The sequence below is a fragment of the Tetrao urogallus genome, assembly GCF_951394365.1.
Source record: "Tetrao urogallus genome assembly, chromosome: 1".
Taxonomy (NCBI): domain Eukaryota; kingdom Metazoa; phylum Chordata; class Aves; order Galliformes; family Phasianidae; genus Tetrao; species Tetrao urogallus.
In genome coordinates, this window is record NC_136813.1 from 10,266,272 (window position 1) to 10,293,565 (window position 27,294).

The following is a 27,294-nucleotide window of genomic DNA, read 5'->3' on the forward strand; positions in this document are numbered from 1 at the left end:
TAACTGACGCCTGTAAGGTGCTCTGAGGACATGACGCACAGATGTGATGCATGAAGATCCATTTTCTATGTAGGAAATGTCTTTGGAAAGTAATTTCATGGCATTACTTCAGAAATAATTATGGAGAACTTGGTGATCTGTGACTGTGGCACTCCAACACATACAGCTTTAACCAGAGAAGCCATCCTCTTGGTTAAAAAATAGAGAGAGAGAAAAGAGCAGAACTGAATCTGCAGGAAATGAACAGTGATAAGATCTGTACAAACTAAAAAACACAGTGTGAAGGGAATGAAGTTTTGCATGCCTGAGAGGACATTCTTGCATGAAGTTTAACTGGGCTGAGTTTGAAAGGTTGAATCATACTCGATAAGCACCTATAAATACTACTTATCTCACCATCAGATATTTCAAAAGCATGAAACGTGCTTTTGAAAAATTACCTGGAAACATGTTAGATGTATTTTAAGAATTATGTCTCTTCTCGTATATTGTCATGTATTTCACTTTAGTCATTATTACTTCTTTCTCCATCTTTTTTTCTGCAATCACAACTTCCCTAAGTAAACACGAGATCACAGCCTTTGAGGCAGAAGTGAGCCCCTCTGGATTTGAAGTTACATTTCCCACCTCCAAGGGAAGCCAATGGCACTGACACTCTCAATTTCAGCACAAGAGGTACATGTCTACTGTTGAGCTGAATGAGTCTTGTCTTGGGATTCTGAACTACAGAAAGATAGAAAGAAAAAAAAAAAAACTAAGATGTCATGCAGTCCTTACAGAAAAACAGAAAAATTTAACAAGTTTTTAAGTACGCAGTTTTGTCTCTTCCCTGAATAAGTATCTCATCAGGAAGCTGTAATTCTTTTCCAGTAATAAAAGGATTTCCAATTCACTTCTGCACTGCCATTCTCCATAGCAACATAAAGAGGAACTGATTTAGCTCTGCCTATCTAGGACTCGAAGCAACAGAAAATGGAGGTCAGAGAAAAAAATGCACTGCTAAAAGAAAAGACTCATCCCCCTGAACAGGATGGGAGAAACAGAAAGAGCAGCCCAAGGCTGACATGGATGATGGAGTTGCAGGTACTTAATGGCACAGGAAGGCAGGCACACTGTATATCCACAGCTGGGAACTACTTAGAAACTACAATCATCTGTAAAAGCCTCAGAGACAATTCCAATAGCTGCAGCCACTCCATGAGTGCTAAGTCCCTTTACTGCTTCTGCTGTTCAACAAACATCATTTTTACAAGCATTTCCAAATGACTGCAAATAACTGCAAAGCTGAAGGATTACATTCATCTCCACGGTTAAGGGTGGATACTACAATTTTGCTAAATAACATAATAATGAAGGATTAAAAAAAAAAAAAAATCACCAAATGACAACCAGTTGGCTTCAGTTACACTTGCTGGGTGCACATTAGATATCCATAGTAAATGCTTACACCTCGTCTGCATTAATTAAAAGGCTTCATTCTTTAAAATGTTGTCCATTATAAGAATTTAGAAAATAAGCACTTAGAATAAAGATATACAAAGACAAACCACACTTCAGATACATTTACCATATCAGATACTTACAGGACCTAAATTGCATGTAGTTAATCAACCTATTTTTTTATCTATTTCTTACAGATGACAAATATCAAAACTATCATTTATATTACGAGTTCAAAACGAACAGAAAAGAAGTTTTAGGAACTGCTACATCACGTCCCACAGTTTTCTCAAAAATCAACTCGTCGTTTTCTAAGGGCTTATAGGCTTGTCTATTTCACATCTAAGGATTTCCAGATGCTACACGTGGAAAAGGGGTAAAATAGTTCTTAATACCTACATTCATCATAGGATGTTCATTGCCAGTTTATCTGGACTGATGCAAAAGATACAACTTTACAATGGAGAATGGAGTTGTATCTTTACAAAGATACAACTTTATAATGGAGAAACTGCTTAATGCTAAAATGTTTCAAATTCGATTAAACATGAGGTATACTTAAAAATCAATTTCAAACATTGTTTACTATTGATATACTTGGAATCTAAGGAAAACTTGCTCTTAAAACACCTAAGCACATTTTGAAATTCTGTTTGCAGATCCAGAGGATGTATGCCTGCACACTGGTATGCATTGGAAAAAGGCCACAAAGACTGGAGCACTTTTCCTGGGAGGAGAGTTTAAAAGAGCTGGTGCTGATCAACCTGGAGAAGAGAAGCTCAGGGGAATCTCAACAGTGTCCATTAATATCTTACAGGAGGGTGCAATGAGTATGGAGCCAGGCTCTTGCCCAATGCTAGGACAAGAAGCACAAATTGAAATAAAAGTTCCATTTAAACATAACAAAAGTCATTTTCACCACACAGGTGGTCTGGCACTGGCACAGATTGTCCAAAGAAGCTTAGAAGTCTCCATTACTGGAGATCTTAAAAACCCACCTGGGCACAGGTGCTATGCCCCAAGCAGGAGATTGGAGTAGATAATCTGCACTAATCCCATTCCAGTTGTTCTGTGATCCCAGATTTGCTTTCATATTTTGGGATATCATTTGGTCATTTACCTGTATAATGAAATTGCTTAGAAACAGCTATTTGCATCAGTGCTTCCAGTTCACAGAGATGGATGGATTAGTATAGCACAAGCAATTTAAATGGTAATACTGAACATAACGACAGAATAATGGTTAATTTCATAAAGCCCAAACTGAAGTGCACTAGAAGTACCAGATTAACTCAGCAATACAAGCATTTACCTTTTTCAGTGTGACAGCACAGCCAATGGAAGTTTATCAAACTGTGTTCTCTCAAACCATATTTTTTTGTGCTTATAAAATAAACTGAGAGAAAGGATTTTACCATATTGGAACTTCTGGAATCAGGACGTATACACGATACGAGTAGACTCTAAAAAATTGTATAGTTGTAAAATACATACGGTTCTAAAAGACAGGCATTGTGAATACCACCCTGATTAACAACAAATATCCAAATTTTATTATTACCAGATAAATACTACATGGGACACCATGTGCATAATTATCTCAATCTGTAGATTCTTTACAAATGCCCTAAAAGTGTGCCTCAAAAAACACTCAACTAGCAACAGGTGAAAAGGGATATTCTCTGCACTGTAATAATAGACCAGCAAGATCAGTGTATTTGTAATGAGCCATTTTTGTGCTAAACAGTACTAATTCCCCAGCTCTCCAAAGTACCTACTAATTAGGATATCTCTTGAGAACACTTGGACAGATAAGTAGGTGGCAAGAACATAAGACAGTAACAAAGGAACACCTAATTTTCCCAACATGTATATACACCACCAGCTCAGTGGCCATCCCTTACAAAGCAGATAAAGCATAATGAAGATAGCGTAACTACTGTGTTACATCTCTGCTCGACAAGAACATACACACTGCTATTTTGTGGAGGAAAGATGCTATTGGTGTAAAACAGAGAAAACAGAAATAACTTTGGGTACCATGCGGTTTTTAACAGCACTCACTGTTAAAAAACAACCTTGCAAGAAATTAAGTCAATACAATTTCTTTTCATACTATCAACAAATCCCATTTTCTGAATTGTTCTCATAATTGCCAGGCAACATTGCTTAAGAAATGCCTGGATTTATGAACCAAGTAATAATTAATAATGTCATATTTAGGATCTGTGCACATACACTGATCTTAAGAGAAATATTAAACTAAGTGGACCAAATTTTGCAGCACATTCGCGAATTGTAACTGGCTCCTTGAAGAATCTTAATTCTCTGCTGATTTCTAAGGACTACTGAATGGAATCAGTTCCGCATAACCAGCATTATTTTGGTCATCAGACCTGTGCTTTATGTATATTTTCATTTTCTTGCCCTTTGAACTAACAGGAATCTTTAGGCTTTTTAGTTACTTCAAGGATAATGTCATGTCTATAGTAGATTAGCAGAGACAGTTAAGACACTACACACTTTACTAAGCCAAAATTTTACTACTAAAAGTGCCTTGAATTTCCTAACACTAAAATCATCCTAAAATAGAAATGTGCAAGTATTCACAATCAATATCACCAACATTATATAATTCAATTATTAATCAGCAAGTTAAAATATGGAAGGGAGCTCTGGCATCGACAGAGCCTACTTAACATAATGTCCTCAAAGTAACATCTGGCTTCAACAGACAAATGCAATGTTTAGTTCCTCCATGAACATATCATATTCCAAAATTAAACTCTAATATTTGAACATGTGAAAACATTTTAAAGTAAGGAAAAGACTAAGTGAACACTTTTCATCCAAACAAAGAGAAGATTGGCTACGAGGAGTGGCCAGCAGGGACAGGGAGGTGATCGTCCCCCTCTGCTCTGCTCCTGTGAGGCCCCATCTGCAGCACTGCATCCAGGCCTGGGGCCCCCAGTACAGGAAGGACGTGGAGCTCTTGCAGCGGGTCCAGAGGAGGGCACTGAGATGAACACAGGGCTGGAGCTCCTCTGCTATGAGGAAAGGGTGAGGGAACTGGGCTTGATTGGCTTGGAGAAGAGAAAGCTGCGGAGAGACTTCATTGTAGCCTTCCAGTACTTGAAGGGAGCGTATAAACAGGAGGGGCAACAGCTGTTTACAAGGGTGGATAGGGATAGGACAAGGGGGAATGGTTATAAACTGAGACATGGGAGGTTTAGGTTAGATAGTAGGAGGAAGTTTTTCACACAGAGGGTGGTGACACACTGGAACAGGCTGCCCAAGGAGGCTGTGGATGCCCCATGCCTGCGGGCATTCAAGGCCAGGCTGGATGTGGCTCTGGGCAGCCTGGTCTGCTGGTTGGCGACCCTGCACATAGCAGGGGGTTGGAACGTGATGATCACTGTGGTCCTCTTCAACCCAGGCCATTCTACGAATATTCTGCCGCTACAAAAAGACAACATAGGACTGTACTGTGAAGAAGCATAAGTATGATCTTTAAAATTACTGATATATTTATATTAATTTTTTCAACAGCTTTGCATGTGGTTACTTAGCCATCAATAATGAACTTTAAAAATGTTATTTCATTAAAACTAGGTAGCTCACTAAATATGATTTTGCTAATACTAATAAAACCACAGACCTTGTACAGCCCAAACAGTGCCCTAAGCCTGCACTTTCTGCACTTCCCTGTATTAGCTTGAGCTCATTCCAGTTTGTTTTAAAAGTGGGAGCAATTATTTGCCCATCAGACAGACAAAGAGATTTTGCCTAACTTGCTCTAGCTTAGCTCTGTGAACATAATTTATGTTAACAATTTAGCAAAGTCATGTACCTGCTGATTGACCTTACACTTTGTAAAGCAATTTCAGTAATTAATGAGGAAGTTTGTCATAGGACTATGGAATCATAAAGGTTGGAAAAAGACCTCTAAAATCATCTAGAGGGCAGTTTGATTAACCCATCCTACCACGTCCAGTAACCATGTCACCCAGTGCTACATCTGCCCATTTCTTGACCACCTCCAGGGACGGTGATTCCACCACCATGTGCCAATGCCTCACCACTCTTTCTGAGAAGAAGTTTTTCTCAGTACCCAGTCTGAACCTTCCCTGGCACAACTTCAGGCCTTTCCCTCTCATCCTATCATTATTACCTGGAAGAAGAGGCTGATCCCCTTTCCTGTAATAGATCTTTTGGAGTACAAGTGGACTAATAACAACTGCATTGTATTTCAATTAATTTGTAAAATATTTGCTATGCTAACAATAAATCCTTACATCTGCATACGATGTATTCTGTCTTAGGCCATAGCAAAATTTTTAGTGTAAAGAAAGAGTAAAATTTAAGAATAGATTCCAATCGATACCTGAGCCAACCTTAGATACGTTTACTTGCTCTCGTATTTTATCACACTAAGGAAGACACTACTGATCACAGAACTGTGATATATACTCGGACTGTGATAGCATTAGAAGACAAATACTGACTGCTTCAGAAGAACGACCTCAGATAATTTCGTTCAGACCAACATCATTTTGCCATTAGCACTACACTACTTCCTCACCTGTATGGTCTTTACATTCTTTTCTTTGACACATATGCACCTTGACTCCTCACTTCATTATAACTAGTATCTTCTTTGAAATAAGGATTCATCTTTTCCCATTCTTCTCCCAGAAACTGCTACAACTCTCAGACTTATTCAGGCATCTGATACCTCAGAATCATGAAGGATCAATCCCAAACCCTTCATTCAGTTCAATGGCTTGGGATCAGGTCAATAGCAAGAAAGTTATTTTTGCTTAACAACTACATAAGATGTACAGTTTATTTATTTTAAATTTCCTATTATCTATTAGCGTCCATTAGCATAACACAACAGGGAAACACTACAATTACATTTTAATTTTCAGCTCTTTCAGTGATTGAATTTGTAAGACATAATTACTTATCTGACTTCAGAGCATTTCAGGATGAGAGCATTGTAATTACACAGGACTTAATGCCACTGTCAGAACAGTGCAGATCAGCCCCATATTGACTGCTTTTTGTGTCTTCGCTTCTGCAGATATGTTTAAATATTGTTGCTTGTATCGATTCTGCTTGTTTTTCAATAAATTTAATTTTTACATTTACTGGGAAATCCACATAAGATAAGCACTCACACAAATCTCCAATCTTTCTTTTTTCCAAACACAAAGGAAATGGAAGAATGTTTAAAATTATTGTGTAGGGTAGGACTTTGAAGACAATGAACTGAGTGACCAGAAAAAGAAAGGCAGAGAAAATAAACAGTGGTAATGAAAGAGAGAACTATGAAATGACTTACAAGAATAACCTCTTCCAAACCATCTCAGTACAAGTTCACAATTCCACTTGAATACATCACCTTTGCAAAAGCTCCACCATTAGCTACTGGTGTGCAGCTGAATCACACTCCGAACTGTGAACACTAAGTAAGCAGAACATAAACTTCTCAGCCCATTTTCCAGGAAGTGTTTTTTACATTTACAATAGCGAGGAATTTCTCATTAAGCTGCCTCTGTTTGCTAATGCTAAACAGTCAAATGCCAGTCCCAGATGAACTGTTAGATAGTTGTTGAACCATATGTTTTCTTGCTTTTTTGTTTGCTTCCTACCGAGTCCAAAGGCCTTTATTGAGAAGCATACATGCGTTCCTCTCTATGAATAAAACATACAGTCACACAGAATATGCCATTTATAATGGTACACACTGCTGCACTTCATTCACACTTTCCATCCAAACATACTCATAAAAAATAATTAAATAGCCAATGACTAACATGCAGTATTAACTTGTATGTGCCAGAATTTTACTCTGAAAAGTTTTGACATTTTTCGTTAGCTTGAAATACCTATAATCTCCATAACATATTGCCCAATGTTAACACCTTGTTCTACTGTTTGTTGTTTTGTTTTTTTTTTTAAAGTATAGTGTATTTTTTGAAAGATAGAAACAGATTATATAACCTGTGCTTGGCTGAAGAAATGAAAAGCTATGGGTATTCCTCCAGATGATGATGATGAATCTGAAAATACATGTTTTCTTTCGTGTCTCCAAATATTTGTCGGATGTCATCTCTCCTTATAATCTTTTTTTTTTTTCCTCTTTTTTTACACTCTGGTAACACACCATCTAAATTGTTTAGTAAGAGAGAAAAATAATGTTACCACTATCCCTACCAGTAAGTAACAACTATTCTTTACTGCTGGGAGAAAGTCAGACAAGATGAACCTGGGTTCATAAAACGTGCCCTCAATGATGCAAAGTCAACTGTGAGAGCTTTCCCTCCCAAAGCTCTTCTAGTGGAGGGAGTCTTGTCTGTTACTTCTAAGAAAGCTAAAAAAAAAAAAAAAAGCACATCAAGTATCTTCAGTAATTTCTTTTTAAACATATTCTTCAGCTACGTACATGTTCCTCATGTCTTAATCACAATCATAAAACAAGTGAAGAAAATCTCAAGACATTTATTTTGGAACAGTATCAGCATTTCAGATCTAACTGCCTTCATTCTGGTACATCAGGAAGCAAACATAAAACATTAGACAGCAATCGTAAGTGAATGGTAACAACATTATTCATTTGGGATCTAACAGACAAGTATGGAAAGATTCTCCCCAGATTCTCAATATCCTTACCTAATAAACTGTAAATGGCTTTTTTCTAGAGTGACTCCTCTTGTAACAATGAAACATTCAAGTATAATGTAAGACAAAAAAAGGAAATCCTTCCAAAAAGTTTTTTTAAACTGTCTATAGCACACAATTACATAAATTTATTTTTGTCATTCTCCAGTCCATTTTCTTAACAAAAACCTGGTTTGAATCACTAAACCAACAGCAGATTTCACCCCATGCAATCAAATTTCCAGAGTAAATTAACTCATACATATGAATGTCCTGAGATGCTCAGAAAAATCAGTAATAAAGTGTTCTTGCTTTCTTTTGCTATCATGTACTTTGTTCATATTTAATCACAGCAATTATTTCTATTGTACCTAACCCTGTAATTTTATATTATATAGGATGACAGTTATTTGAGCTAAAACAATTGCTCACAATGATTTCTGTGTTTATTCTTATTGTGATTACTGTCATTTCAGCTCTCTCACTGCAAGATCAAAGCACTCAAAGTTACTCAGGCACAGACCGTTTAATAGCTAAGCCATATTTTTCCTTGGGATTCAACCATCAAAAATGAAAATAATGTCATCTTATCCCTCTCATACTTGTCAATAAAAATTATAATAGAGCCATGAAAAAGCTACTACATTCCTTATATCTCTTTGAAATATCAGAAATATTTATTTATTGACAAGGAATGGCTTTTAAAATTACCATTAATAAGAAACTTAATATCACAGAGCTCAAACTGGGCTGAAATCAGAGAACAGTTCCTCTTTATCTACTGCCTCTCACTCTATTACATCCTTCTCAAAAAAGACATATTTATGCTCTACGACTGAGTTAAAGATATCTACACTTAACACAACACAGGATCTCTTTGTCACTAAAAACATCAGGCTACATGTAATCCTAATAGGGCTCATAAGAATGAGAAGACTTGATGATCTTTAAGGTCTTTTCAACCAGAGAAATTCTGTGATTCTATGTGATCCTCCCCATGTGAGTTTAGGCTAGGTCTTAATTCACTAGAGATTAAGCGTTGCACGTGTTTTAGATGATACAGATGCTGGTCCTGAGAACTTACACACCAAAAAAAACCAATGAAAATACTTCACGGGAAAATGGGGAGATCCCACAAGTTCACAGCAGTTTCAGATGCAGCTGATGCCAATGAAGTCTGCTTTGAACCTACATGAACAGCAGCATTATATTATATAAGACTAACTATACTGAAAAATCATATTTTACATGTTTAAACTGAGCACTTACAACCACAGAATCTAGCTGACCTTACTACATTCACCCTTAACTCTCAGCACTCATTTTATCTGTATGAAATTGTGAATATACACCAGAGCTCACAATATATTTGAAAACTAACGTAAAGAGAAAGACCTTAGAATTTATTAAGTTTCCAGACTACATTTACATCTTAAATAATTAAGAATTTGCAAACTCTATAACCTCTCTGGGCAACCTGTTTCAGTGCTCCATGACCCTTAATTAAAGAGTAAAGAAGTTCTTCCGCATGTTTGTACAGAACTTTGTATGTTCAAGTTTTAGGCCGTTACTCCTTGTTCTATCACTACACAGCACTGAGAAGAGCCTGGCCTCATCCATTTGCCTCCCACCTCCCTTCAGATATTTATAGACATTAATTAGATCTCCCCTCAGTCTTCTTTTCCCCAGGCTGAACGGACCCAGGTTACTCAGCCTTTCCTCATACAGGACATGCTCCAGGCTCTTCATCATCTTTGTGGCTCTCCACCCAACTCCTTCTAGGAGATCCCTGTCTTTTTTGAACTGGGGAGCCAGGAACTGGACACAGTAGCCTAAAAGTGGCCTCACCAGGGTGGAATAGAGGACAAGGATCACCTCCCTCAATCTGCTGGCCACACTCTTTCCAATGCACCCCAGGATGTCATTGGTATTCTTGACCACAAGGGCACACTGTTGGCTCATGGCCAGCCTGTTGTCCACCAAATACTATGTAGAGAACTCTGATGTCAAAATTCCAGGAGCAATGAGCTGGGAAGAATGGCTGATGATGTATCAGAAGGCTGTGCAGCCATTCAGTGAGACTTGGACAGACTAGTGTGTTGGGTGGAGAGGAGCTTGATGAGCTTCAATAAGAGCAAGTGTAGAGTCCTGCACCTGCAGAGGAACAACTGTATGCATCAGTACAGGTTAGGGGCTGACTTGCTGGAAATGAGCTCATGAGAATGACCTCAGCAACAAGCATGTGTTGTTGTACTCCTAAAGAGTCCAGCAGAGAGCCACAAAGGTGACTAGGGGCCTGGTGCACCTTGTGTACAAGAAAAGGAAAGGGTTGTGGAGTCTCCTTCTCTGGAGATATTTAAGACCCAGCTGGACGCTCTGCTGTGTGACCTATTGCAGGTAACATGCTTGAGCAGGGAGTTGGACTTCACAATCCCCAGAGGTCCCCTCCAACCGCAACAATTCTGTGATAATTCTGTGACTGCATGAGTATGAAGGTATCTGAGATAAATAGAGGTATGTATGTAGAGTTTGTACAGGCAACAGAAATAAAATGTTTATCAAAATCTGCTTATCAGAAAAACCATGGAACTCTGGCACAGTGGCTTTTTATTAACTCATTTAATAGAAGCTAAGGGGAACAGCTATAGCTGTAAGACATGCAAACAAGCAATACATTATTTTATCCATACTCTAAGGCATGGATTATTAAATGAGTCATAAACAAAAGGAACAAAATAACAAATATTTTTAAAACCCCATAGTTCTGCTCCTCCCTGATATCTCATACATTTGAGCTGTAAAGGCAGGCCTTAATGCAAGAATTTCATTCTAAAATGTATTAGCAGATATTGGGGAAGATATCTCTAATTTACAACATTTTCCTGGGGGCAGCATAAATGGAACATCTGACAGGAGAAAACAGACTTGACATGAATCTTGAACACAACAATACAGCAGAGAGACAATCAGACTAAATTAGAGTTATCATTAAGTCCAACTGATAGGATGAAATTCCTAGAAAACTGTAAAACGTCTGAACTAAGTAGTAAATCTTTTTGATCCTTTAAATAGCCATACCTGATACTGTTAAGTAAATTTAAACAATAGATGATCAGCAAGAATTATTTATGCCACTGATTAATTAAAAAACATTTGTAACTGGCATCATTTGAGCATATTTGTGCAATACAACATGTAGAGAAGAAAATGGTTTATTCTCAGCAAAGAACGTGGTGAGTTACATGGACAATTCTCACCAATGTTTAAGGGAGATGTGTGAACTCAGTATTCCTGACACACATGCTGCTGTGAGTTAGCAATACAATCTCATTGCTGTGAGTTAGCAATACAATCTCATTGCTGGGCTTACTACTAATAAACTACCTAAGTGGGTCCGGAACCAATGATTTTGCTTTACTTTCCTGGGAGCCATGGCAGCTACTCAGATGAGCATGAGGCTAATACTACAACCAAAAGTGATAACGTGGTCATAAACATAAAAGAAAATGGGGAAATTATTGCAGTGTATTGAAAATTGTTTCTGGTTTGCAGATGCGAAAGAGACCCAGTGTGAGTACTGGGAAAGATTCCCTTACAGTCTGCATAAAAAAAGATCCTCTTAAACAAGGGTAGAAAATTGCCTCCTACACTCAGTCTGTTTACATTACAAAGAGGAGGCCAACAACTAACTGAAAGAAGGTTGTGGCAAGGTGAGGGTCAGTCTCTTCTCCCAGGTAACACCGATAGGATGAGAGAAAATGGCCTCAAGTTGTGCCAAGGGAGATTCAGGTGCAGTATTATAAAGAATTTTTTTATCAGAAAGAGTGGTCAGACCCTGTAAGAGGCTGCCCTGTCACCACCCCAGGATGTGCCCCTAAGGCTAGCAGACAAAAGGTAAATAGGCACAGGAACTAAAAGTTGAAGCTAGAGGAGTGTAACACAAAAGCAAGTTTTTTAAAAAATAGAACATTAATGGTAAAATAAGGCACTAGAGTTATTTTGATGGAGGTTGATATGACCAACAATTCCATTCTTTTCCTAGCTTCAAAAGAGACACAACCAGTTGTAAAGGATGTCGGCTTCTTCTATCGATAATACCAAAAAGAGCTATAAAGACATAAAGCCTTTCCTGAAAGACTTATTGACTAATGGAAACATGCACAAGCCCCAGAACATAAAGGGCCATGGTCCCTTTTTCTCTACTGAGCAACTGCTAGCACTGCCAAACAATCCCCGGTTACTGATGCTACCACGTCAGGCTGCTCTGACCCAGGAGGCAGGCTGTTTATCAGTGCTCACAGTTAACTCAGCACAAAGCTGAGTACAAATTAGATCAAAGATATCCAGCTCAACAGAGCCACAAAATTGAATTATTTTCGTTTTCATTCCTGATACTTTAACCTCTCCTTAACCTCAGTTAACTCCACTGCAATTTCCATCTAGCCCAGCAAACATTATTTCAGATTTATTAAAAAAAAAAACACCACACAGACAGCATTTTAAGCAATAATATCCAAAATGATCACACAGTTTTCCTGATAGTGACAAATTAGAATACATAGTCGTGCAATCAAAACTCATTCAGCTCTCTGAGCAGCACATCAAGTCTACCAGACATTTCTACACAATATCCAACTTCAAGGTGACAATTAAGAAGTAAGATCAAAATTTTAAAACAAATCCCAAATAGAGTTGGCATGTATCACTTTAGACTTAATTGAACAGTCCATTCTCTATGCCAGGCCTGTATTTCTAAGCACCAAATGTTAAAATTAAACTGTTACCATATTCTCAGTGGTGTATTTGCAGCATTTTGCCTCCATATTCTAATAAGAAATACGTTCTGTAACTATCAAATAGGGATAATTGAAGGAAACAAACCACATAATTGCAGCTCTCTTAGCCAAACCACTTAAGACTTCATATCTGTAATATATTCTGTCAAGTTGATTACATGACACATAATAATGGCTCATTCTGTGCTTTTAAGCTAATAATCCTCTAGCTCCTTGTCTGATACTACAGATGAATTATGACATACAATTAAAATACAGACAAGCATGAGATACAGGCAAAGGCATATGAATAAAGATGAAGGAAAAAAAATCAGCAAAACAGGAAGCTTACAAACAACAGGGTTCCAGGCACTAGATGAAGAGTGGATTAACACCAGAAGAGTGAAAAAAGCACTAGCTAATGGAAGACAGAAGTGAGCTATGCAGAACAACATAAATGAAGCATCTGGACTAAGTCCTGCAAAGATAAAAGGATCTAGAGGAGGCTATAAAGAAAGAAACATGACAAGAAGACACGGTTTCTGCTAGCCTACAGCATGAGAAGCAGCACTGGGATCTAGGGATGAGAGAAGGAGAGCTGTCAGTGTGAGATTACAGTACAAAAAAATGGATTTATTCCTACCAACAATCTGTTGGAACAATCAGGCATTTTGTGATACATCTATAACAAACAAGGGGCTGACAGTTTCCAATGGGAAGACAGGGCTTATATGGTTAGTTATGGTACTGCAGAGCATGGCTTTCATTCCACATATGGTTATATTATGTATTTTAATATTTATGCATGTATACATACAGTATTTTATGTGTGTATATATATATATACATATATATCCTAGGTTGTGGAAGTTAAAAAGCAACCAAAAAGCTAATGAATAGCTCTGTATATTTTGCCAATGTTCCTGACCTGTCACACTCACAGAAGTTTTAAAATGGCAAAAAAGATGCATGGAGATCCTATTCCTTGGTGATGAACTGTCAGTCTAGTAAGTGACACAATATTTCTATGACAATGCGGTACCAACTCTATCTCTAGAGATACCATGAATCAGAACACAGTATGATCAATCAGATAAATACAACTTATCCTACTCTCCTTCCCTCAGAAAGCACGAGCAACACTTTGAAGCAAAATGTGCCATGCTAAATTTATGGTGAAATACCTGTTGAATGTTTGCTGTATGTATGTTAAACACATGCAGTTAGACTCCGAATCTATCACGTGTAAGTAGATCCAACCAAATTTTTAGGATGTCACATAGTCTATAGAGCACAAGTGCACACTGCTCAAAAATCAGCGAATTATTTTCCATATTGTTCATTAACATTTTGAATTAAAATTCTGTATTGGAGTTGTTGAAGTAATCTAAAAAAACATGTTATTTACTGAACATAAACCATTTCACACATTGTTGAAGATATTACGGCCTAAATGATAATAAATAAGTCACATTATAGAACTTTTTCCTGAGATGTTTCTGTTCAAAAAGAATTTTCTCATTGATTTACTTGATACTGGAATTTGTCTATTTTAGAGAAATACTTGCGTAGGAGAAATTGTTAGAAGTTTTGGCTGCTGGGAGTCTAATAATACGAATTAAAATGCTAACAGCATCTCTGAACATACTTCCAAAGAACAAAGCATTGTCATTCATAGAATCACAGAATATCCCAAGCTGGAAGAGACCCATTAGGGTCACTGAATCCAACTCCCGGCTCCACAGAGGACCATCCAAAACCCAAATCCAATGTGTTGGAAGAATTCCAGCAGCTCAGGGCTGTGCCCACTGCACTGGGAGCTTGTTTCACGCTTCACTGTCCTCTGGTGAAGAACCTCCTGTATTTCTATCCTTTCCCTCCAAATTACCTTCCTAAATTTCTCTTCCTACTGCCCCTTCCAACAGCTATTACAGCAGTCCAGACTAAAGCATTCAGGCTAAACAGTTAATGCTGAAAAAATGCACAATATCTTATCCCACTGTTTTTAATGCAGTGGAAACATCCGGCTCTTCAGTCTGCCGGATAGATATAACAATTTTAAGAAAAAATTGTTATAATGCAATCATTATTCAAACCAGCCTTCTTTCAGAAGTGGCTGGCAAGTCTGAAGTTAGCGTAACTCTGAGCACAGCATTGGACTAGAGTGATTCTCAAGGGCTCCTTCCAACCTTAATTTCATCTGCTACTCTGTGATTTCAAAAGCAACTTATCAGGGGCGCACAATGAAGGAACAATTGTATGCACTTAATTCCTCAGGAAACCTGACTTCATACTAACTAGTCTTCAGCAGTGGAAATTTCATTTCAACTAATCAGTCCATGTCTGCAGCTAAATCTTCTAAATTTGACACGTTTTCCTTGAAAACACCTAATTCTTTTTTATTGAATGGTTTTACTGAGTAAAGGCACAAGATAAAATAAAAATAGGTCATTAGAGGTGAGATAAGGGCTTCTGTAGGAAGTAAGAGTTTTGCAGTTTACCCGTCCCGGATTCTTCTTTGCAACACCAAACAAAAGTTAGATTTAGCGCACCCTCATTTTTAGAAGCTGCTAATACAGAGGAATATAGTATCTGATACTTTAAGTTGAATGCAACTGGCAGAAAGTCTTCTTAATCATTGCTGCAAACCATTCACATTCACAAGATAGCAATGTTCAGAATTCAAGAAAAAAAAAGAAAGATACTAAATGGAAACAGCTGTTTTATGAAGATAATTTAAATATTGATTCTTACACCAAAAAGCTGGTTATCCTTTCAAAACATAAGCACAAGGATTTGCAGATCTATATATGCAGCTTTCTGTAATCTTTTACTTAGCACACGCCATGTTACTGTGACTGTCTTACCTGGTTTTCAAGTTCCACAAAATCATGAAATAAAAAAAAAAAAAAAAAAAAATCCACCAAGCATCCAACATTCTATTCAGGAGGGTCTCCTCTCCTATCCTTGGAAAAGTTGAATTTCCCTCTTTACAGCCTGTCAAACTGATACACAGGAAGTATATCACTTCTAGGAAGCCATTACCCAATGTGTAGAAGAAACTCAATGGCACAAACAAAACTCTCAGAACATGTTTTTAAATTAAATGTATCCCATTTTCTTTCTTAGTGGATAATATCAACAAATATTCCACATCATCATGGCAATCATAGTATAATTTCTGTTACGTTCAGAGCATAGCACTGTAATCAGAGATTTATCTTCTTTATCCAGAAAGAGCACAGCAGTTCATCTATTAGCTGCACTTGCAGTGGTACAATGATGCACATGTGCATCATGCAGCTGAAAAAGACCATAAACCACTGAAATAATTCAAGAAAAATAACAGGTACAGCTGTTTAACTCAGCTCGCATTCTAAACAGGTATTGGATAACATGCAATAAATTATATTTATTTTATACAGAATTTTCATTTATTCACTTGAAATGAATTGTTTTTCTTTAAAAGCATTATATATATACTGATTCAGAAGAGGTTCTTCAAAGTCAGGTTCTTCATATAAGTATGCTTTTCTTGTCCTTGAAAGCCTTTAATTTATGAATTACCTGCCTGGACAGAGTCTGCTGGATTTAGAACATACTGGCAGAATGCAAGAGTGTATAATAAATTTTTGTATCCCACTTAACTTTGCTCAGGCTAATTACATAATTGTTTCCATTAGTAATACACTTCAAATGAAATAAAAAATAAATAGAAAAATACCAACAAGCAATTAAACATTAAATTAATTAATTAATACTAATTATTATTGTGTAACACATATGGTGTTCCAGATAATGAGAGGCTCTACTTGACAATCTGGTAGTTGTGGTAGTCCTGGATAACTGATTGTGAATGTCAAGAGTCTCATAATGTCCAAGAACTATAACCAAAATGGCAATTTGTGCAACTTGTTTACTTGCTTCATATCACACATTTACAAAACATGCATTATAAGGTACTTGAGAGAAAACAAAGCAAAGAAAATCAATCTCTGTCCTGAAAGCTAACCAAGTTAATTTGATTCAAACTACACAAATGACAGTTTGCCATCTTGCATTTCAGTCTTTGTGGGAAATGCTCTGTATAAACAATTACACATCCACACTACTTGTCCTATATTAAGTAATTTTGTTTCTGTAACTTAAGATTCATTATATCTATCAAACTGGTGTACAGAAATTTGGTACATCATCACAATGAAAAAAAGCAAATGTTTGCTAAGAGAATTCTAAAATTCACTGACTCCCGAGAAACACAATGAAACCATACATACTGTTCTACTTTCCTATCACAAACTGCCTCTTCCCCTTCCCTTTCTTTCCATGAGACACAGTAAAACAACACACTCCCTACGGTTAGTGACGCCATTTCCAATTAGTGAACATACAGACAGCAACTTCAGCAGGTCATACGGCTCATGTGATTCAGTTGGAGGACAAGATCACGAAAGTTAAAACAAGAAAAAAACTAAAGATGATTGTTAGTCTTACTGTGAGTCCTCACTGCTGCCCTAATATGCAAAATTTCTCCACACCTGTCTTTAATATTAAACAGAGCTTTCCAGCACAAACATACTTCTGACATGCTTTTCATTCAAGTACTCTTCTGAAGTCCCTCTGAAACACTGCTCCAAAAACCTGCCAAGATGGTACACAGCTTAAGGCATCTCAAACTGAATGCAGAATCAAAGCACTCAGCATTACCAAACAGCACAAAGGTCAGATAAGGCAAACTAATTAATACTAATTAACAGCTCCATTCCAAAATTTACAGAAGAACATGGTTCAGCACCCTCTAGTGTTGCAGGCACCCCATCAGCAGGTGGTCTATGCTCAGCCATTTTGTCAAAACTGCCCACTGATGCAGTGGGATCAGTAGGTACGTTCAGCTGAAGCACTGTGGAATGCATAAAACTTCAAAAGTAGCCTGTTGCAATTTTCAAATGGATAATTAAGAAGGGATGGCCTGATACTGTAGGGTTATTTGGTTAAGTACACTTTGTTCTACCAGACAAACACACTGCTAATGAGCTACCAGTTTGCAGGGCAGCAATGTGATTCCGTGTAATTTTTACTGAAGAATTATACTGAAGAATTACCAGAAAAGCCCATGAGAAATGAAAAAGTGATTTAATTCCAAAGAAAAATAATTTAATAATAAGGGAGACCTCATTGTGGCCTTCCAGTACATGAAGGGAGTGTATGAACAGGCTGGTTATGAGGGTGGATAATGATAGGACAAGGGGAAATGGTCTTAAGCTGAGGTTTAGGTTAGATATTAGGAGGAAGTTTTTCACACAGAGGGTGGTGACACACTGGAACAGGCTGCCCAAGGAGGCTGTGGATGCCCCATGCCTGCAGGCATTCAAGGCCAGGCTGGATGTGGCTCTGGGCAGCCTGGTCTGCTGGTTGGCGACCCTGCACATAGCAGGAGGGCTGAAACTAGGTGATCATTGTGGTCCTTTTCAACTCAGGCCATTCTAGGATCCTATGATAATTTATATTTTGCAGTGTTGCAGAACAGCGCCAGTCAGTAATTACCGCAAATCAAAACACAATACACCCCAACATCTGCTGAGTCAAACAATATGCAACATATTTAAATACAGTGTGGGGTCTTGTGCTGATCAATGACTCCAACCTGCTCTTTTCTGAAGAAATGCCGGAGCCAGAATGAGGAAGAGATGGAACTGCATGCCAGATTTGGATGGAGAGAAAAGTATGATATTTATGTTTCTAAGTAGCAAGTTGGTAAATTGAATCATGTATGATAAAACTACACTCCAAAGATAATCCTGTTCTTCCCCCTCTGTCTCCTGAACTGCAGAATACAGTTCATATGGCTCCATAAAGGTATAAAGGTCTGGGGGCCACAGCGCACATCAGGTTTAGGTACATTTCAGGTGGAGTGGAGAGGAGACGAGTGGAGACAAGAGGAGACAAGAGGGAAAATACAGAAGAAAGAAAAAACACTGAGGATGCTTTCAGGCCAGATAGTTCACTGAGACATTATGCAATCCGATCCTATGAGCAGTTGTGCCAGCATGGCAACAGCACTGCAGATGGATATAGTGATAGGTATTAGCAGGGAGAAATCCACACACTGCACTTGCAGTTAAGGAAATTACTTGTCAATCAGCAGTCTTGTGCACTGTCCTATCAATTTAGAAGTTCACTTCTGTGAGCAAAGAAGTCCACAGCCCTACAAATTTGCAATGCACCATTTATATACTGCTTTAAAGCCAATAAGTGATTTAAAAAAATGAACGCTAAAGCACTGATTCAAAAATATTTGTTACTACTGCTCCATGTTCAAGTGTCTGCCAAAGTCTGCTGCTTAATACTCCAACATTAGGGATTGTTCAGATTTTTCTGTTGCACACTAAGAGAAAAGGACAGCAGGCAGACAAATCCTTCATCATTACATAGAAAACAGAAGGATTAAAAAGTGAATGTGATATCACTTTGTAAGTATTACTTGCTATAATACCTCAGTCAGACCAGCAGATTAAGCATAACATGGCATCCTTAATACTTTTGCTATTGAATATTTGCTATACAGTTAACACATCTTTATAACTCTGTGCTGTTACACATCAAAAGTGAAAGCTTTTATGAAAACAGTGGGGAGATTTTAATGCTATCAACTTCCTCTGAATTGGGTGCCTGGAAAGAAGAGTGCTTTCCAGCTTGTCTTCTTTGACTCCATCCCAAGGAATTTTTGGATCTTAAGGAAATCTCAAGTCTATGAACTGCAGGATGTAAAATGCACAGGGTGCACATGTAGAAGTTGCCGCTCCACTCAGTGAGCATGTCAGATCATCACTGGCTCGTGTAAGACATTGAAGAATGCATTCCATAAATTAAATTCCCTTATGAGTCATACCATGCATAAATATAATGGGCCAAAATAATGGAGAGATAAGAAGTAATGAATTTATTGCACTTTTGATCAGCAGTTCCTGATAAAGAACTAAAGCAAATACATATTGTTTATTGGGATAAAGATATTTCATGTTACTGCTTCATAATAATTATAAACATTCAAATGAAAAATACACAAAATGCAATAAAAAATGAAAGTAGGCATGATTACTTTTAAAATTATTGCTAGGTATGGAAGACAGAATTGAGCTGCCTACAACTGAGCTTAATAGTCAGCTTTGTTTCTGTCTTCCCAAGAAAAATTCACCATAACAAATGTTGACACATTTCTCACCCACATTCCTTCTACAGATCAAAGTAAGAAAGAAGCATTTCTTTGGCCCAATCCAGGAGTGAGTATGTAAAGTAGATTAACAGTGCCCTCCCCTGCTTATAAGGAGTCTTGCTAGGATGGCTATTCCAGGTGCAAACGCTCCGTGAACACAGAAGTTGGCACAGGCTGCCCATAGAAGCTATGGTTCCTTCCATCCCTGGAGATGCCCAAGGCCAGGTTGGATGGGGCCCTTGGCAGCCTGGTCTGGTGGGGTAAACCAGCTCACAGCAGGGGGTTGGAACTGAACAGTCTTTGACATCCCTGCCAGCCTAAACCACCCTATTATTCTGTGTTAAAACAGATCTATTTGCATCTCAGCCATTAGTCACCTAAAACTTTCAGACCACAGACTGCCACTTAGTTTTACCTTGCGAACAGCATTATGGATCTTCAACCTGTCCTTAACACTGCTTCTGTAGCACTGGTAACGAAAAATGTTTGAACTTATTAAGCATATAGAGATCTTAAATCTCTCCATTTCACCTATGGTGCACCTACTCTAAGTATTTTTTTGGCACAATGTGTTAAACAGTGTAACAGATCTAGTAAATACCATGTTCTCCTCTGTCTAATTGTTCAGCAGCAAGTAGAGTTAAAACTGGGAAATATTTAGACAAGCACAACTGACAAACTGAACTGAATAATGAATTTATTCTCTCGGTAAAATTACACAGCAAGCTCAGGCTAATTTTTTTTTTTTAATGGAAAGCAGCTCACTAATAGCTCAGTTCATGCTCAGCTGGATCAGCCATTCAAATTTGTTTCATTTCAATCCAGCAATCAAAACAGCTGATGATTCTACTAATAACTCAGCATCCATATTCAAATGTGTTATTTCTTCATTTTAACAGGAGCACCATGGCTTAGAGAATACAGCCCTGAAAAATATGTCTTTATTTCTTGTGCAGATGACAGATACTATTACTTCTCAGCTCCAGGTTTCTCCATGCTTCAGCAGCTCTTCAGCAGCTCTTCTCAATTCACAAAACAATTATTCATTACTATCTTGTAAGTAATAAATCAAAAGTAACTTAGTCTTTAAAAGCTAAGTACTGCTTAGATTGTTCTTCTCTATTTTATTCCTTTCTCAATAATTCATTTCTTTGTAATTCTTCCAACACCTCCAGCAAGCAGTTTCATCTTTAGTACCCTTCTGGCAGGAAACAAAAGATTAAGATTTGGCTAGACAGTAGGTAATAAATTTACATTCATTAAAAATCTCACATTCTTGCTCTATCCTAAAATTTATTTATCACAATTTCCACTGAGATATATCAACAGAAGTGAGTATGCTTGTTGTTATTTAGCACCAATATTGAGTCATGCTGGCAGTCGAAGCAGATGATCTCTAGATCTTCTCTCAATCACAGAATGCTCAGCATATTCTGAAGTTACTCACAGAAGGAAAACACAGAAGGCTCAACAAAACCTCTCCGTACTTTCCCCTTACAGAATTACTATGATCTTACTGTCAGGTAAGCACAGAAGAGTGAAATACTTTGTGACATAACTGCATTTCATTTCAAGCTATTCACTAAACAGGATTCATTTGGGTTGAACATTTTTGTCCTGTTCTCTCCGTCAAAAGGTTAAAACTTCTTCAGTTCTGAAGACATCAGCAGAATTACAGAGCTATTAAAAATTCAGCCAGGATACTCCAGATTCTTCAGAAATAAACCAGAAGGCTTCACACTCATATGGTCAGTCACAGTGTGCAGTAACAGCAGCCCTATCACATAAGAAACTCAGCTGAACCACAGCAAGGTTTGCCCATGAAGCCCCACTATAATCCAAGCAGATACAGCATGCACAGATCCAAACTATTTCTGTGACGCATTTGAAGAGGTGAAATCACCAAGAGAACTTTCATATTATAAAAATTCCACCCCAACAAATATTTCAAAGTGCTGAAGAGATAACTTGAAATACCAGGAGCACAAACTAAAATCTGTGAGAAAAATAAATGAAAAGCATTTACAGTTCAAATAAAATTACAAATGCAGCAGTAACAGCATCTACTGAAACTACAAGGATGTAGTTACATAACCTGAGTATGATCAGACAGATTTCTTGTCTTTCTTATGTCATACAAGAGGTCTTTCTGAACCATCCAGGATGAGCTGAGCTGACTCACCAAAGGACAGCAGCTGGCAAAGCTCCACTCAGGGCTGCAGTGCAGGCAGCTGCTGGAGATCGCCAGGCACTGCCCGGAGGTTTCCTATACTCATAACCTTCCAGCCACAGCCTGAGGGCAATCCACACATCACCGTGCCTCCATACGTCTCTGTGCTTTCCAGATCCTGAGCTGGCTCTCATCCCATTACCTCTTTTTGTATCTGTTCACAGTTTCTTACTTCACCCACCACAGTGATGTTCAGCCCAGCTTTCATTTGTACTTCTGCCTTCCTATCCACAGCACCAAATCCCACCTGCCTCCAGCAGCTAATACAAAAGACCAAACTAAGTTTGCAGCTCTGCTCTGGACTTTGACCTGAAGTCTACTTCATCCCTCCAGTCCCAGCCAGTGCACAAGTACTCATTCATGTTTGTAAAACAAGGGCTTAGTACTACAGTAAGATCCTTCAACTTGCAACAATTTTCACGGTGCAGGAAGAGATGCACATTTCTTGCAAACGAAATTGAGAGAAGCATTCAATGCCAAATGAAGTGGAAATCTACCTCTTCCCTCGTTTTTCTTTTATCTCAAAAGTATATAACTTGCATTTCTACCCAAACAATTATTTGCACTGTTTCCTCATTCAAAAAACACAAATAAGGGATTATAACTAAAGGAAAATCATATTCTTGGCAGCCCAGCACTCTCCGAGCAAAAATACCCCTTAGTTTTTTCTCTTACCTTGAATGATACTGTTGAAGTATTGAAAACACTGCTAGGAACAGATCTGATATTTCAGATAGCTACAGCAATCACTTTTATAAATCTATATATATGTTTATAAATCTATTTGTAACTTGCTTCCCTTCTAATATGGTAAAAATTACAACCTTTTAAACAGCTTTAATTACCAATTTTGTCTAGAAAGGGAATCGAGGTGATCTCATTGCTCCTCAGGACCTATTCAGTTCGCAGACTGAGCTACACCAGAGTGACCTACAGCCAACCTGCAGTCAGATGCATTCCTCTCCTTGAGCCAGGCTCAAAGGTTTGGCTCAGATGAGTGACATTAAGGATGAAGAGTATTTTCCATAGCATGCTTTGGATAAGGTGTCTTTTGTGAAACACTAGCAGAGGAAGCAGAACATACAATTCTGAAACACAAAGCAAGTTTGTGACCATCTTCTCGTAGCACAAGGTGTCAAAAAGCGAACAACGAAACAATGAAAAACAATAACCAGGGTGCATGGCTTTTCACATTCACATTGCTCCTCCAGTCAATTGTTGTCCTTCCTTCTAACAAACCTTTCCAGACCAAAGAGAACAAGTCCAGAGTATGCATTTTCCTAGCAAATTTTATGATATACTGCAGTAATAAAACCATGACCTCATAGATTTTTGAGAAATGAAAAAAAAAATCAGGAATAATGAAAGTGATTTTTCAAATAACCTGTTAACATGCTATTAGCAACATGGCTAATATCTTTCTAAATAGAAAACTTCTTTGAGCAGGCAGAGTCCTTTTCATCAGTGTGTGACCTCTGAACGGTCCAGACATTACAACATATTTTGTCACTGATAAAAAAATATTTCTCTTTTAAAACTCAATTTTGAAGTTTTCAGACTTTTTGTTTTTAATACAGAAGCACTTTCTGATCCATTTTAGAAACCATGTTCCGCAGTTAGTGATTTGTAGCACTGTTTAAGTCAGCTCTGGTTTATAACCAAAATTCAATGAAAATGCAGTTCAGTGAACAATGGAAAACACAGATGAGTGTAAAAATGGGAGATTACACAGAATATTATTGGAGGAAGAAGTATTACAGGTACCAGCCTGCACAGAATCTGTATAAGCCACTTGGCCAAAAATGAAATGACAATTAGGATAAACACAACTGACCATACCATAGCTTTGCAAAAATTAAACATTTAAGATGTTTCTGTGCCTTGCAGCAAATGATTTAATACCTGTTTGCAGCAGGTCCACTTACAGACTGGCATCACAGATAAGCTGCACTGACACGAATTAGGTCAAATTTTGCATACTTTAAAAAAAAATAGAGATGTAGCATTCATTTTGTATTAAATCATTTTAAATATCTATTATGTCTTTTAAAAAAAAAGCCACTATTACATGTTGTCTTGTAATGAAACAAATATCCGAAAAAACACAATGGACAACTGTCTGAAAATAAAAAGAAGAAGGATAGATACCAACATACTTCTAGGAGAAAGGGACACACTATAGTTCATGTTCTATTTTTTCTGTCCCAATTTACCCACTTGTAGTTCATTATACCTAATAGGCAACTGATCCATTTTCAAAACAAGCACAAATTACCCATCCCACTCTGATTTGCTTCCATTTCTTTTCACCTTTCACAGATTCCTCTTCCAGCATTTCAAGCTATTTTATTTCCTTTTCCACTTCAGTTCCTTGGAGAGTACATAGGCTACACTGCGCCTCGGGAAGATCTGCACTCCCTTACGCAAGAAATCATTTCATGTCTTTTTTCTTTTAATTTTTTTTTTTTTAATATAGTAGATATGTTTTCAGAGCAGCACATTATGAGATCAGTGGTATTTCCCTCTGCTTACTTCAGTAATTAAATTGCACCAACATCACACAGTTCCTTTAACAGGCCTGTTTCTAAGACAATCTCACTGCATGTTCAAGCTCCTTAACAGGTAATTATTTGCTGCAGCCCAGCCCATTAACCACTGCTTAGCATTCACCACAGAATCAAAGACTAAATTGGTCTTTTCCATCAATACTTTCCTCCACTAATAAGCACTGTTTAGCATGTTTTGCTTAACTGGAGCTTTTCATTCTTTTTAAACAGCTGTTTTTAGTAAAAAGTCAAGAATTTTCACTGGAAACCACTTTTGATACTGCTTCTGGGAAAAGGTGTGAATGTTACCAAGCACTTTTGATGAGAGCTGTAAAGAAAGACCTCACTTCCTCCTCAGTTTATCTCCTTCAGGAATATGACACGGCTGAGACCATGCTCACCTCTCAGTGAGCATTACTGACTGCTACTGCTGTCCCCAGCACTCCATCTAGCTGTGAGAAACACAGAGAGGCAACAGGAGGGATGGAAAGAGCAGGGGGTGCAAATAACAGTCCACAGAAGAGCGAGTAACAGTGAGAGCAGAGATGGCAGGGCTCTGAAGTAGTTTTGCATCTCAAATAAGTGTCCCTCTGTGTAAACAATCTGAGCAGACATCTATAATCTAGGGAAGTCATCCTGCCCCTATACTCAGCATTGGCGAGGCCACACCCGTATTACTGTGTTCAGTTTTGGGCACCTCAGTACAGAACGGACATTGAGGTGCTGGAGCAGGTCCAAAGAAGGGCAAGAAGGCTGGTGAAGGGCTTGGAGAATATGAGAGTGGCTGGAGAGAGTGGAGGAACTGGGGCTGTTCAGTCTGGGGAAGAGGAGACTGAGAGGAGACTTTATTGCTCTCTTCCAATATCTGAAAGGTGCTTACAGCGAGAGCAGGGCTGGTCTCTTCTCACTGGTGACAGGTGACAGGATGAGAAGAAATGGCCTCAAGTTGCACCAGGGTAAGTTTAGGTTGGATCTCAGGAAACACTTCTTTATAGAAAGGGTTGTTAAGCATTGGAATAGGCTCCCCAGGGAAGTGGTTGAGTCACCATGCCTGGATGTGTTTAAGAACCATTTGGATGTGGTGCTCAGGGACACGACTTAGCGGAGGGTTGTTAGTTAGGGTAGTATGGTTGGGTTGTAGTTGGACTGGATCTTTACGGTCTTTTCCAACCTGAGAGATTCTATGATTCTATGATCTATGCCTGCCTTAAATTTTCAGGCCAACAAAACAAAGAGAAGGATTTCTCTGTCAGCAGCATATACTGAGATAGCATAGGAACACTGACATGAAATGGAAATACATATTTATTTCTTAATAAAGAAACTTTAAGAAAATTATTTTCATGTTACCTGCTTTAGACTATTACAGATCAAAGATACTTGGCTGACAAACTGTCTACAAAAAAAAAGCATGCTTAAAATATAAATGCAACATTAGATTCACATGTTCATGAAAATCAAAACATACTGAATCACTGAAACTCATTCAGATTTGCTGTACTTCAGAAAAATATGTAACACAACATACACATATAAGCAGGCCTCAGCAACATGCAATAGCAAACTTGTTTTGGATGTTCTGTGCATACTTACAGGTTGAGCAGACCAGCAGTGCTCTCACTACGAGCTCACAGGGTAACTTCCACTTCTGCTCCACTTTGGAGGTGGCAGCTGGAATGAGGATCTCCGCAGGGACGTAGAACTGGATCGAATAGGTCACAAAAATCCCAAAGGAGTACAGAATTTTTACCGATTGATACAACCTGTTCAAAACATTTACATACAATCATGTAAGCTACAAATTCTTCATAAAAAATTAGCTTGCCTTTTTTTTCCTCTCAAAGTATTTTCTATCATTTGACATTTGAGAACTAATTAATAGCTAAGCAAGTAGACTCCTCACATTTTTAATTAGATCCAGATTCTTTATCTCACATGTATTTCATCCATGAACATTCCACGTATTAACAAGCTGTCAGCTCTACCAAAATATAAGCTGGGTAGTACAGTATTTTTCTCTTCTTTGTAAACTTTATCAAAAATCCCCATAGTCATTAACTAAAAACACAGGTAAAGTGACCAGCATTGTCATCCCTAAGAGTAACACTGATTAATGATGGTGACTTTCTCTAAAATGGTATGTAAAAAAAAAATACATAACTACAACAATCTTTTCCAAACAGAAGGAAGATGTAGGCAGTGTGTTCCTTAAAAATCTTTTCATGCTGGGCAGAGGGCATCCCATGAAATTTTACTTAGCAAAATTGGAAGGAGTGCTTTGTTAGGCTGGAAAATATTCATAAAGACAATCTGCTTGCAGTCTATAACCTCCTCTTCAAACACAAAGAATACAGAACACCATTAAATTACAATGCCACATCAGGAAAGAGAAAAATTCTAAGGAATTTTGGTGTACGGTTGGGT

General features: G+C 37.9%; 1 protein-coding gene across 1 annotated transcript in view; it reads right to left on the reverse strand.

Moving 5' to 3' along the window:
* Positions 1-27,294, reverse strand: part of SLC36A4 (solute carrier family 36 member 4) — a gene marked incomplete at both ends in the record, with an annotated part of 85,821 nt that overhangs the window by 25,031 nt on the left and 33,496 nt on the right. Inside the window, one exon of the mRNA XM_079549582.1 lies at positions 26,464-26,633. Coding sequence (XP_079405708.1) covers positions 26,464-26,633 — 170 coding nt within the window. The remainder of the gene's footprint in view (positions 1-26,463; positions 26,634-27,294) is intronic.